The following is a 13,581-nucleotide window of genomic DNA, read 5'->3' as shown; positions in this document are numbered from 1 at the left end:
ATGTCTCGAATTCCTTCTCACCACTGAGATAGTATCTTTCTCAGAGATGTTGAAACTTGTTGTGACAACATTCTGTGCAGCACATCAACATTCAGATATTAACCTGTGGTAATTTTCCTGGCATCAAGTAGAAAAGTTTCTTAAACTTCTCAATGTCTGGCTTAAGGTTCAATGTCAAGACAAGACATACATGTAGAATGGGTTGTCCTTAAAATAATTAACAGACTTAAACATATGTATTTATTGGAGGTATTGGTTTACAAGTTGGAATCCATTTTATCTTATCTTGTGTTGGACCAAGAAAACTGTTACTGTAATACACCAATTATTCTAAAGAAAGGGTGTAGAAATAAAATAGACGAATTGCCATAGATATGCATGTTTTAGAAATCTCAAGAAGTACTTGGGGGGGGGGCTTGGTTAAACAACTGGGATTTTACATGTATTTATTTCTGTGAAGATTTTTTTACCAAATGCCTCGGAGCTGATCTTGCAAATCTATTGTACCTGTATATGTTTGTCCCTGTCCCTGTGGCAACACTTCCCTTTGTAATGGTGCCGGGTTCTATTCCAAGAGTTTCCAATCTGGGAATACCTGATATTTCCATAACTTTTGTTTGAAAATCAATGTATTCCTAAAATATCTCTTTGTAAACTAATGTTACTCAATATGTGTTTGCTTTGTAAAAAGAATAATCTGGGGGTTTTTTTGTTTATCTATAAAGCAAATTTTTTTTGCAAGAATATTGATTGACAGAATAGAAGTAGATTGAATCGTTTGGTGCTACAGTTCTTACTGCAAAGATACAAACACCCCAATACCATTGATTGACAGAATGGAAATACATTGAATTATTTGGTGCTACAGCTCTAATATTGCAAAGATCCAAACATTCCAATGCCACATCACAAACAATGTTTTTCTTTTTCATACATTACTAATTTATTTCACAAAACTGTGGTTCAGCACAAGTTTATGTAAAGTTTACAAAGTCTTTTACAATCATTTGCAAATTAAGAAAATACGAGACACGGTGATAGCACTATTTTCATTAGGTTGAGTTTTTGGAAGTGAGATGTCACAGAATGATGATGAAGCATGTCATGGTCAGTGCTCCATGCCCTGTTCCTCTACTGCAGGGTCTGCGGGCTGGGGGTCGGGGGGTTGTTGTCCCTCCCCTTCTTGAGTGTCCATAGCAGCCTGGATAAAAGTTTCAAAATTAGATTAATATTTTTAAAAATATTTTTCATGTCTTGTATGCATGCAGCATGATAATTAATTTGATACATAGAAAAAAAATCATTCAGATATTAAATATCATTTTATTGTCTTGGTGTGTGGGTGTGCATGTACAGAAAATTACTCAATTTCACATCAATAAAAAACAATTCAATTATGGATCAAGCAAAGAACTAGCATAAATTTGTACACATGAATTTCTCAAATAACCAAAAAAGAACATTTATATACTGTGTACATATGAAAGAAAAAGTCGATTTAGGCATTCAACAGAACACTTTCTATCAATAGCAGCTGTGCTGGACTGATAATGGTGAAACATTTGACCTTGATGTACTGACCTGATCAGCTGGAGGGGCTGCCCTTGACCTTTCTTCTCCCTCAATCATCGCCAACTACACTCGGTCAAGGAAAATGGACACACATTTCGTGATTTCTCAATTTGAAATTTATTTCAACAAGCCTACTAAGTTAATGATCAAGTACAGAAGCTATTACTTCATTAATCATCAGGTAAATTTCATATTCATTACAACTATTGAAAAGGATACATATTTTTGAACATCGTCATCGTCATAAATGGTGAATTCCATATCTTTTCCAACAATTCCTAGAGAACAGTTCTGAAATGATAAAAAAGAGAATAGGGTAAGAGCAAGTGTATTATAATATCACAAATGACCAGTACATATTCTATTCCATAGTTACATTTAAACATATACTAGTAGATGTATTGTTTTACAGGCAGTAATAAATTATCTGAATATTCATACACATGTACTATTATTTACATATATATATATTAGATATTGAATTTTAAAAGTAAATTAATACTAAATAGTAAAATTCACCAGATTTCTACCAGTGTCAGAAGATTACAACTCAGCAACATTCATATTTTACCTGTTAAGCATGGTAGCTATTGATATACAGTAAAACGTGTTTAGTACAAATACAGATATAGCGAATTCTCGGATATAGCGAAGTTCCCAGTAAAATTCTTTACAAATCTTTGCAAAATTTTATGGTTATAACGAATCCCATAGAGATGAATAATAAAGAAATTTAACACCTTTATAACAAATTTCTTAACAGTTTAAAAAAAGTTTGCACTACCATTTAACAAAATAGTTTGAATTAACTTATTTTCATATGGTTTTTTCAATTCACAATCTGATTATCAAAGGTATCAAAGTAATGTATTTTTATTTGAAGCCCCAATTAGCAAAAATTATTGTCTGGTGAAAGAAAACATGAATATAGTGGATTCGCTATAGATATTATTACGAATTCGTTATACGGATATAACAAATTACGGATATAACAAAGTAATTCCATTTGGTCCCTAGGACTTTGCTATAACTGAGTTTTACTGTACATGTACTATCAGTAAAGCGCATCAAAGTATCTTACACCCTACTCATTACTGTGACTACACTGTACACTCATTACATCCATTTGAAATGTTACCTTTGTTGTGAGTTCCACTTCTTGTGGCAGAGTTTCCCTGAGAGCTCTCAGTCCATGTTTTATCAACTCATCTAATGAACCTACAATATCAACAATAAAAACATACATCTCACAATTGATATAAGACAAATACTGGTAACCAGTTTTATTTTCAAAATTCATATTCCTTTTGAAACAATTTAAATCAACACGGATAGTAATATGTGCTTTTTGTAGGGCATTAGAGTAGACCATTTTAAAGGAGTAGTTAATTTCACGATTGCATCATAATGTATCAAATCATGAGAATACAAAATAGCAAGCTCAAAAATTTTGTCGTAACTCCATAAAGTTACACAGTAGTCAGAAAAATAAAAGAAAGATTTCAAAATTTGCTAAAGATGCTTCTCATTATTTTACGCCGATATTAATTCGATATTTTACAATAAATAATGTTTCTACAGTAGTTAAAATATCCTGGGACTTGCTATAACCAGAACCAAGTAATAAGTATATGATAATCATAATATAGTATTTACTACTTTGATATCCACTACAACACACATTTGCCTACATATTCATAAACCTAAGGCATACTTACACTCTAAGAATTTGTCCAGGTGTTTCTCCACGTACGTCCTTGCCGACTGTGACCGGGCGCCAATGGCCATCGCCTTACAGTCGTAGTAGTTGGCAGAGGGACAGGTCTGGTAAATGTGGGGTCCTTGATCCTGTAATTCGGTCATCAATCATTAATATCTTTTTTATATAAATTAATTTTCAGGAGTTCTAGTAAGACTTGTATTACAATGTAGAATACAAAATGTACCAACGGTAATAATTTAAATCGTATACGTCAAAATTTATTTCAACTGTAAACTTACATCATATCCAGCAACCAACAAGCCTACTCCGAATGGCCGTCGGCCGTACCTCTGTGTGGGAATTTGTGATTCTTATAGATAAGGAAGTCTAATCTATCTTCTACAAACTTCATTAAACATCAAATAAAGGGGGGTTTATGTTGGAATGGACAGCTTAGCCAATAAAATTATGATCAAAATGGAAACTGCAGTGATTTGCACAGATTCCACTTTAAAAAAAAACTTTATAGAACAGGCCAGGTACATGTAGATTAGAACTATGTAACCACATCTGATATTCAAATTCTTTTGTATTTACAGGATACTGTTTCCAACTGCTGACACAAGTCTAGAAACTGGCAGAGGAGAATCGTAAGCATATCTGGAGTTCAAGCACTCTGATCTCATGAAGTTACTGAAAAGAAAAGAAATTATTATACCAAAATTAGTGTTATTCTGAATACAATGTCATGTACATAAAAATTAACTAAATGAGTCCATCTTTCAAAAATTTCCACAAAACAGATTCTATTCAGGATTCAAATCACACGATAAACTTTCACGTCCTCTGCAAATACATTAACAATTTTGTTTCACACAAATCAGTGTGAGCATCTTTGCATGACTAGAGCACATATGTAAATTTCATGTTAATGTTAAATTCACATGCAGAAAATTCTCCTAAAAAGTTAAAAATGTATTACACAATGTACAAAAAAAAGCAAACCCAAATTTTCCTTGAATTATAAATCTGGCACAACAGTGCCCCTGTGAAAATTATGCAGGGTACATTTTCTGTGTACAGTATCAATTTTTAAATTATGTATTGACAACCTGAGGAGCCTGGCATCAGCTGTTAGACCCGCTATGGAGACACCAATATGGTCATCGATTGGAATAATCTTTTTCTGATGTGCAGCTAACTCTGAAGATGCTCTCTACAAAACAACAAAATAATGATGCAGTTTTTCTTTTGAACTTTTCAGATTTTGACCAGCTGAAGTTATTATCCTTAACCTCAGAGGTCTTCAATGTATAAAAGGTTCTTAATTTAATTTAATCAATATTTTATTATGCAAATAGATGCATAAAAGTTTTTTATTGGAAAATACAGTAAGTTATAAACAAAATATTTTAACAAATCTTATACATGTTCCAGGAATCAAAACACCATATGTGCATAACAATAATTATGTGAACCCTTTGAAATCTGATGAGTCGCTTCAGTACATGACCGAAACTTTCTATAGCACTACAGACATACCTTTAAGGCCACCAGGATAGCGTGAGATTTGGACTTGAGGCCCACTGTAGCAGATCCTTGTTTGACAGCCTCCATGGCATACTCAATCTGATGAATGCGGCCCTATTTTTGTTTATGATAAATCAAATTACAATTACTTCTCGATACAGTTGATTGTTTTTTAAAACCTTATTTCACATATCAGACATATACCATTAGATTTCATATACATTTTTAATTTAAAAAACTTCAAACCTGAGGGCTCCAAACTGTGACATCATTGTCATACTGGTTTCGAAACTGGAATGAATATTGGTAATATCAGAAGTATGCAGTTACCAATTAACATACAATTTACCTTCCATTGCTTTGGCACTCAATCGCACAATATATTCATACAAGTTACAAAATATTTGCTACAACATTGAACTGGATATACATGTATTTGTATATAAACCTGATTTTTATACAAAAGGTCTTCACCTAGTCTAGAAATTAAGAGATGAGAAAAGTCTACTGAAATTTGTTTATGTAGATGACACTGAAATATGAAATATTCTATGCCTCTGACTTTTCAGACACTTATTGAATAATTGAGAATTAACATCAATAAATTCAGTTAAAATTCTTTTATATAATATTTGCTGGTCATAATTAAACAAATGACCAGTCAATCCATCTCCAATATTTTTTGGTCAATGCATCCCCCAATTTTGGTCAACCTTCCCCTTGTTGAACATGCTGTTATTTATTTTACTGCAGAAAAGCAGTGAAAGAGCAACAATGACACAAAGACATCCCAATGGCAAATGACACTGCACCTAATCTGGATTTATGTGCCTATAATACTTTGGCATGGCAAGGGAGCTTTAGTTGCTCTGCCGGAGAACTTACTGTAGTGTATTGACTACAACGCCACTTTGTTTCTGCTAAATATTTATCAGAACTCAGAGCCATTGCATGTACTTCATGCCTGCTCAAAGTGTATCCCAAAGGGGAGCCTACAGTGACAATCGGAGATGACCCTGGTAAGTTGCAGTGCTTATTGAGACTCTAGTGCGCCCTCCTAAGCATTCTGCGTTTTTCATGGATGCAGCAGGGTTGCCTTGAGAACACAGCACTGTTGTGACAGGAGTTTAATGATGACTTGGAGGTATCAAATCAAATGGAGAGATTTTCAACCATTTTTTTTTTAATTCAAAAATTCTTAAGTATAGTCATAGGGGACGGTTTGACCAAAAATTCGGGATGGTTTTATCAAAATTCAGGGACGGATTGACGAGAGCATAAAAATGACCGGAAGGGTTTTGTTTGGTAACAGAATGACTGCCATTCAAAATATTCATACCCATGCACAATCGTGACAATGATGGGTTTGAATGAATGTATCAATCTGATAGAAAAATATCAAATCATTTATCAAAACACAGGAAATGTTTACTGAAGAAATGAATAGACAATATGACATATAAACTATTATGAAACTAGCATAGTTCATGTCAAGAATTACCATTATTTGATGTTGCCGGCGACAGGTGACTGTGTAAATTTTTTTGAGTACCAATGTTTCCTTCAAACACCAAAGAGCTACATTAATCAATCGTACGAAATGTAGTCGGAGAATATTTTGAAATAAATCGGTTGATTACAATAGAAAAAAGTTGGTTATGTTGATCATTAATAATTCATACATAAAACAAAGACAATAAAACTTAAAGAATTGAAAGTATCTGAAACTTTCAAAAGTTGATAACGAATGCACGACGTATCAACATGAAAAATCTCTGAAACGTTTTATTAAACGGGCAGAAAACGTGTGCTTAAAATTCTATCTTGACATTGAAGTACGCATCGGTTTTGGTTTTCTTCACGTTTTATTGTTTTATTTTATGGTTATTTAAGCTTTTCAAATAATGGAAACCCTTCTAGAGCAGCAAAGACGGTACCATGAAGAACGAGAAAGACTTATGGACGCTACAGTTAAAGAAATGCTTCAGCCATCAAAAGCGGTAATAGCAAACTTCTCTACTTGCTGTTTGCTGTACATTTCAATAAACTGCAAAAAGCAATATGAGTTGGTTTTAATAATGTTTATATCATTCAGTGTAGCAATCTTGTCAGCGATAATGTTATTGATTTCTTGTAATCCTTGATTACAGGGACGAGAGCAAATTAATTCAGATCACAGAATGAGGCTGCTTATAGATGTAAGTTGACCTAAATTAGTAAATGATATTTCTTCTTCTTCTTCTTCTTCTTCTTCTTCTTCTTCAATGACTATTGCTTGAATAAATATTTGTCATTTTTTGCTCAGGTATAAAAAGTAAACAAAATCATGGTGAGGATTGAGGAAGGCCATGCATGTTTAAATCTGGATAAAATCAATCAAAAATTTTAAGTTGATTGTCCATTTGATTATATTTCTTATATTGAATTTTTCGTTTCAGCGTTATGTTGAATGTACAAATGAATTGAAAGATCTGTATGAAGATAAAGATGGGTATGTGAATATAATTATATTTTTCTATATACCATATATCCGGGTTTTTTCCCGTGTCACAAAATTTGCCAAAATGCGGAAAATCAGTAACATTTTTTATTTGCGTCAGTCATTTTTTGCGATTTAAAAAGTTTCTTATAGAAAATGATACAGGATATAATTTCTACGTATTCAATTATTTGCGACTTAAAAGAGATTGCGAAAATAGCGAGAATTAGTTCATCGCAAAAATTTAACGGATATAGGGTAAATGTACAGCTGTAAAACATAAGTGAGTTATTACCTTGTTACCAAAGATACATTGTAAATCTTCTTTAATTTCAAGTAAATGATTTTACATTTTTTGTTTAAAGATTGAGAAAAGAAGAAGTACAAGCACTTTCTGGACCAAATGAATATGTAGAGTTTTATGCTCGTCTCAAACAGCTCAGAGAGTTTCACAGAAAACATCCAAATGAGGTACACAATAAAGCAGAATAGAAAGTACACGTATTATGTGACTCCATTTATAATTTTGATATTTATGCCTCTGCTCAGAAGGAGAGGGGGTATACTTTTTTTTCTGTCTGTGTGTCTGTCCGTAAAAAATTTTCGTCACAGATTTCTCAACAACTATTAATTGCAGATGCTTGAAATTTTAAGACACTCATTTAATATTTAGGTATGCCATATGGTAGGATTCATTTGTTTAAAAATTTGATGTCAACTTTGTTAAATGCTGACTTTGCTTCTTTTGTATATTCACATCAGAGCGGGGGAATCATTAGTGAGCATTGGCTCACCTATTTCTTGTTATCTCTATTACAATTTTGATTTTTCCATTCTGTGTATCAGTATTGTGTAAAACTATCTTTTATTCTTTAAATAGTTATATTTATTTGTATTATGTACTACCCTCAATTAATTTTAGTATCTTTTACTGTTTTAGATAAGTGTTCCTATGTCTGTGGAATTTGAAGAGCTAGCTAAGTTGCGAGAAAATGCTGGAGATGAAGGCCAAAGTAAGAACTCACTTACTCTATCAAGTTATCTGGATTCTGCTATAAAATACTCCAACATTCACTTTTGATTTTTAATGCAGAATAGTGTAAACATTTAAAAGTTTACAAATGTATTCCTTAATTTTTATGTGTTTCAGCGATAAAACTTTCTTACGCATGTACCATATTTCTAGTGCTAAAAGAAGAAAATGTCCCTTTATTGTTTTAGATTTAGCTGAATTCACAGATGAAGAGGGGTATGGAAAATACCTTGATCTTCATGAATGCTATGAAAAGTTCATCAATCTTAAAGGCATAGAGGTAGAATGATTTTTATGATAGAAATGCTTTTGGATGCATGTTTTTCAGTGAATCAGAAAGTTTATGATTGAAGATTTAAGATTGAAGTAAAAAACTGAAATATAATGTGTTGCAAGTTATTATTAGTTTCAGTACATTTTGACATTATATGTACATGTATTGCAAATAACTGTCCGAGTTCATATTTTGTTTATTTTTCATTTTAATTTAGAAAATTGACTACCTTACATACCTGTCTACATTTGACCTACTTTTTGACATCTCCAAAGACAAGAAGAATGCTGCATACAAAGAGTAAGAATTTTATTTTGCTTGTTTCAAATTATGCTTCACTATTAACATGAACCAGTCCATGTACATGGGTGTATCTACATGTCCATTTATTTTGATGCTAAGATTTTTCATCTTGCTTTGTTGCTAAACAGTATACCTTATTCTTAGTGAAAAATCTGGAGAATTGACTAGAATAGATTGAGGAAAAATTTTAAAAGTGTGTTTTCCTTTTGTGGAATTTACGAGGTTAACTGTAAATTTCCAGCATTGGAAACTTTACGTTAAATTATGTGAAAGTTTATTGGTCTTTACTTGCTTGTTTCAGGTACCTGCTGTTTTTGTTGGAATATTTGGATGGATACCTACAACGGGTCAAACCTCTGATTGACATCAATGAAGTAAGAAATGTTTTATGCATATACCTGTACATGTTTCTAAGCATTAGATGATGAATGGAAAAGTGGGTGGTGGAAAGAGGAGTTATATTAATATGAAATGTCTATTCATTGTATTTTCTGGGTTTTATAGGAGCTAGAAAAAGTGAAGCTGGACTTTGATCTACAGTGGAATGAAGGCACTTTCCCTGGATGGCCTGTAAGTGAAAAGATATAAAATGAAGTGTAATTTACACCATTCATTTTGATATAATTTACATGTACATGTATTTTCTTTCATCAGCATAACTGTTTGATTTCTTTTTCAAAGAATTTTGATTCAAAATTATGTAAATGATTTTATTTGTCTGTACTTGATTGCTTCAGATAACTACTGTTTCAGAGACATTTGATAACCTTTTATCAACATTTCTATGCTATGATTAAGTAATATACAGATGCAATGAGTATCTAGCCTAGCAACATTTGCTCTGGGATATTTACTGCATGTTGACACAACATGCACATCTGTGAATGTAGCCCTCTCTGAATTTTTATCTGACGCTTTCTAATATAAAAAAAAACCTGGAGAGGGCTACATTATTGCAGCTAGTTCTCAATGGGCAATTCATTAGTAAAAAATTAACCATATTAATAGTACATTTACTTGGTTTACAGTTTAAGAAGTATTTTTATTTAGAAATTTACACAGAAGTATATAAATGAGTATGGATTGAACAGCAGGCAAACAAAAGCCTGTATTAGTTCTCTCCATTAACACTTGTTCACAGTGCATGTGTTATTTTGACATCTAATGGTGAGGTTTAAACTGAAACCTTGTTGTTTACAAATGTTCTTGCCATTACAGAAAGAAGCAACAGGTGCCCTGACCCACACAGGTGCTCATTTAGATCTGTCTGCCTTCTCCTCCTGGGAAGAGTTAGCTTCCCTGGGACTGGACAGACTCAAGAGTGCCCTGATGGCCTTGGGACTCAAATGTGGAGGGTAAGTCGTAGTTAACTGATTCGTTGTTGTAATATGCTGTAACACTATTGTAATTTTTTGAAAATCTGTATATTTAGAACAATATCATACAATGCTGTACAAGTAATAGTTTTATGATTTTTTGACAATTTTATCATAGAACTCTGGAGGAGAGAGCTATGAGGTTGTTCAGCACCAAAGGAAAGAATCTGGAGGACCTTGATCCCTCCATGTTTGCCAAGTCGAAGCCAGGGAGAGCGGGTAAAAGCAGGTATGAAGTTAACAGATTCCAGCATTGTTCCCTGCTGTTGCTCAAATTAGACATCTTTATTGGAATATCTTATTCCTTGTTTTATCGTAAAATGTATTGAGCTTGTATGATGATCTTTAATGCAGTGTTATTTCTTATCTTCTAAAAAAAAGTTTGGTGAACTAATAGTAATCTACATATGTAATACATTACATAAAGTCGCCTCAACTACTTTATTTAAAATTTTTTTTAAAAATGTATCTGTATTTAAATGTGATGTGTGAATCATTGCTTTTGCTACTGATACATTTTCTTGTGACATTATACCCTGTAATGTATTAGTAGACTTGCTCAGCCAATCAAATTATGTGCTACAAGTTATCCTTTACTTAGAGATTGATACATAACTTTAATGATACAGAGATGCTGAGCGTCAGAAAGAGATTGGACAGCTAGAGGGACAGGTGTACCGATTCTCCGAACTCCTGAGCGAACAGAGGGCGGCCACCCGTGACAACATCCAGCGCAAACAGGCCAGAACAGGCGAGGAGAGAGAGGACTCAGACGACGAACATTTCGAGGAGTCGGACTCTGATGACGACAATGATGACATCCCATACAACCCCAAAAACCTCCCACTCGGCTGGGACGGAAAGGTAGACTCTCTCATTTACAGATATAGCTTGAGTCTTAAAATACATGTACTTAAATGATTTATTTGTTTGATTACTTTCACAATAGCAGCATTGGTTGTATTTTGTGTTCTTAATGAAAAAATCAAAGTATTGAAGTACTGACGGGAGTTGATTTTATCGATTATTATTTATCTTAAAATCAACGATATGTTACATGTTTTTTGCTTGGCAAGTAGTTTATAATCTCGATTTAAATTACATTTTTACAATATGGATTCTCGGACTTTTCCGACAAGAATTTCGAGAAAACCTCTTATGAATCATGTTGTGTAATATTTAAAAATAGAATTGATATCATCAAATCAGTATCGGTATTCAAAATATTTCAAAAATTATATGGATCCAACCAATAATGAACTCTAGTCTCGTTCAACCAGATGCTCGGCTGTCTCCATAAATCTCCGACAAGTAAAAGATACAAGGTCACGTGATAGCTTGATGATGCGTCCTCTAAATATAGACTGACTCTCTGCTTGTCGGAGATGTACGGAGACAGCCGATGATTGAACGAGACTATATTGAACTCTGGATAGGGATATATACGACTGCAAAAAACTTCTAAATTGTTCGTACTATTTAAAATCTGACTATTTCTTAGGTATTTATAAATAAGTTTCCTTTAAGAAAAAATGCTTCAGCGTACATTACATCGAATTTATCGATTATTTTCAAGAACTAACTATTGTCAGCGGTGATGATTTGTGCTTAGGTCCAAACACTGTTTCAGTTTCGGTTTGTCAGAGTAACTGCATAGGAGAGTTGATTAAAATCAACTCCCAATTAAAACATAATGAATTAACTGCATCATGAATATTTATCTCCATACCAATGTATTTAAGATTGGCTTAATGTGAAAATGATAATGCAGAGAATATTCTATGTATTATATGCGTGTTTTCTTTAAAGCCTATTCCATATTGGTTGTACAAGTTGCATGGCCTGAACATCAGCTACAGTTGTGAAATCTGTGGAAACTTTACTTATAAAGGACCTAAAGCTTTCCAACGACATTTTGCTGTAAGTATACAAAAGTTAATATAATCTCTTTAACTTTTGTAACCAGATAGCCTGCTTGGCTGTATTTTAAATTACATGTAGTTGGAAAAGGTGACGAACAACAATTTGCTAAAGGTGACAAACAATAATTTGTTATACGAAATATAATCATTAAATTATTTGCTAAAATAATCACCAGCTTGGAATTACGGGTTGGGATACTGAAATTGAAGTAATTATGTTCAGGGCTTCGACAGCCATATAATTAAAATTACTGGTAATAATGATGAAATCATAATAGTTCATTTGTTTTGGTCAAGCAGAACCATGGCTATGCACATGACTCAGAGGATAATAACCACAGAGCTAATGTTGCTATAGGTTAAATATACAGAAATCATGCTCATTGTGAAGTGTTGACTGTTTATAATGATAATATAATTATTTATGATTATACCACTTGGACAGAACTAATCTGAATTATTTTTCTATTTGTGTATATGATTATATATAAGTCTATGTTAATTGATGCAGTCCAGATGTTGAGAACAGCTAGTCAGTCAGGGAGATTGAGCTTTGAATCTGTAGACTGTGAAAATTCCTTTGTAAAAATCTATACGATCACGCTTTAATAAATTATTGTTCAACATCAAATTGGACTTATCATTTCTGGACTGGACAAGAACTGAACCAGCCTATAGGCTTACACTTTTCAAAAGAGCAGTCTTTTAAATAAAATCACGTTTGTGCTTTATTTTAGAAAAATTGAAATGTTAATTACAGGAATGGAGACATGCCCACGGAATGCGTTGTCTTGGAATTCCCAACACAGCTCATTTTGCCAACGTCACTCTCATTGAAGACGCACTTGCACGTAAGTCAAAGTCAACAAACCTACTGGTAAATTATGATTTATATGATGTATCAATGTTTGTTTTAATTTTTTCTTTTGAAATACTGGTATGAATTGTTCATACATGTAGTTTTCTTTGTCATTTATTGCTACAGTGTGGTCCAAAATCAAAACAAACAAAGAATCAGAAAGATGGAAACCAGACACAGAGGTGGGTATTTTGTTCAGAACCCTTTTCCATATTAAACTTAACATCACTGTAGAAATTTGGGTCCATGCATTGCTAAATGTTGTAACAGCTGATTGTAATAGCTTTTAATTATTTCCCAAATATTTCTTTGTAGGAAGAGTTTGAAGATACAACAGGAAATGTGTTTAACAAGAAAACATACGATGATCTTAAGAGACAGGGACTTTTGTAGAGCGAGATAGCAGCAAAAATCTACATTGTACATATATGGACTCCTCATCTACAGATCATGAAGACTTCAAACTTCAACACCTAGATTTGACATTCTAACTGAAGGGGGGGGGGGGGGGTTGTTGGTGTAGATGAAATA

General features: G+C 33.0%; 2 protein-coding genes across 2 annotated transcripts; one reads left to right on the top strand and one right to left on the bottom strand.

Annotated features, from left to right (window-relative positions):
* Positions 1-918: 918 nt before the first annotated feature.
* On the bottom strand, positions 919-6,419 carry LOC128185066 (proteasome subunit alpha type-1-like). The gene is made up of 11 exons (XM_052854736.1): positions 6,306-6,419; positions 5,051-5,095; positions 4,817-4,918; positions 4,387-4,490; positions 3,879-3,967; positions 3,574-3,644; positions 3,291-3,420; positions 2,711-2,790; positions 1,792-1,863; positions 1,582-1,635; positions 919-1,201 (listed from the first exon to the last, which is right to left on the bottom strand). Exons 1-11 carry the CDS (start codon positions 6,306-6,308, stop codon positions 1,109-1,111), a joined length of 843 nt encoding a protein of 280 aa, XP_052710696.1. The 5' UTR covers positions 6,309-6,419; the 3' UTR covers positions 919-1,108.
* A 196-nt stretch (positions 6,420-6,615) lies between these two features.
* On the top strand, positions 6,616-13,446 carry LOC128185065 (splicing factor 3A subunit 3-like). Its single transcript, XM_052854735.1, has 16 exons — positions 6,616-6,804; positions 6,955-7,002; positions 7,243-7,295; positions 7,649-7,754; positions 8,224-8,296; positions 8,505-8,596; positions 8,808-8,890; positions 9,195-9,267; positions 9,398-9,463; positions 10,112-10,248; positions 10,388-10,498; positions 10,899-11,133; positions 12,079-12,189; positions 12,952-13,042; positions 13,177-13,232; positions 13,366-13,446. Exons 1-16 carry the CDS (start codon positions 6,709-6,711, stop codon positions 13,441-13,443), a joined length of 1,509 nt encoding a protein of 502 aa, XP_052710695.1. The 5' UTR covers positions 6,616-6,708; the 3' UTR covers positions 13,444-13,446.
* The last annotated feature ends 135 nt before the right edge of the window (positions 13,447-13,581 follow it).

The sequence above is a fragment of the Crassostrea angulata genome, chromosome 5, assembly GCF_025612915.1.
Source record: "Crassostrea angulata isolate pt1a10 chromosome 5, ASM2561291v2, whole genome shotgun sequence".
Lineage (NCBI taxonomy): Eukaryota > Metazoa > Mollusca > Bivalvia > Ostreida > Ostreidae > Magallana > Magallana angulata.
Note: the sequence above shows the minus strand (reverse complement) of the source record. Positions and strands in the feature narration are given on the sequence as shown.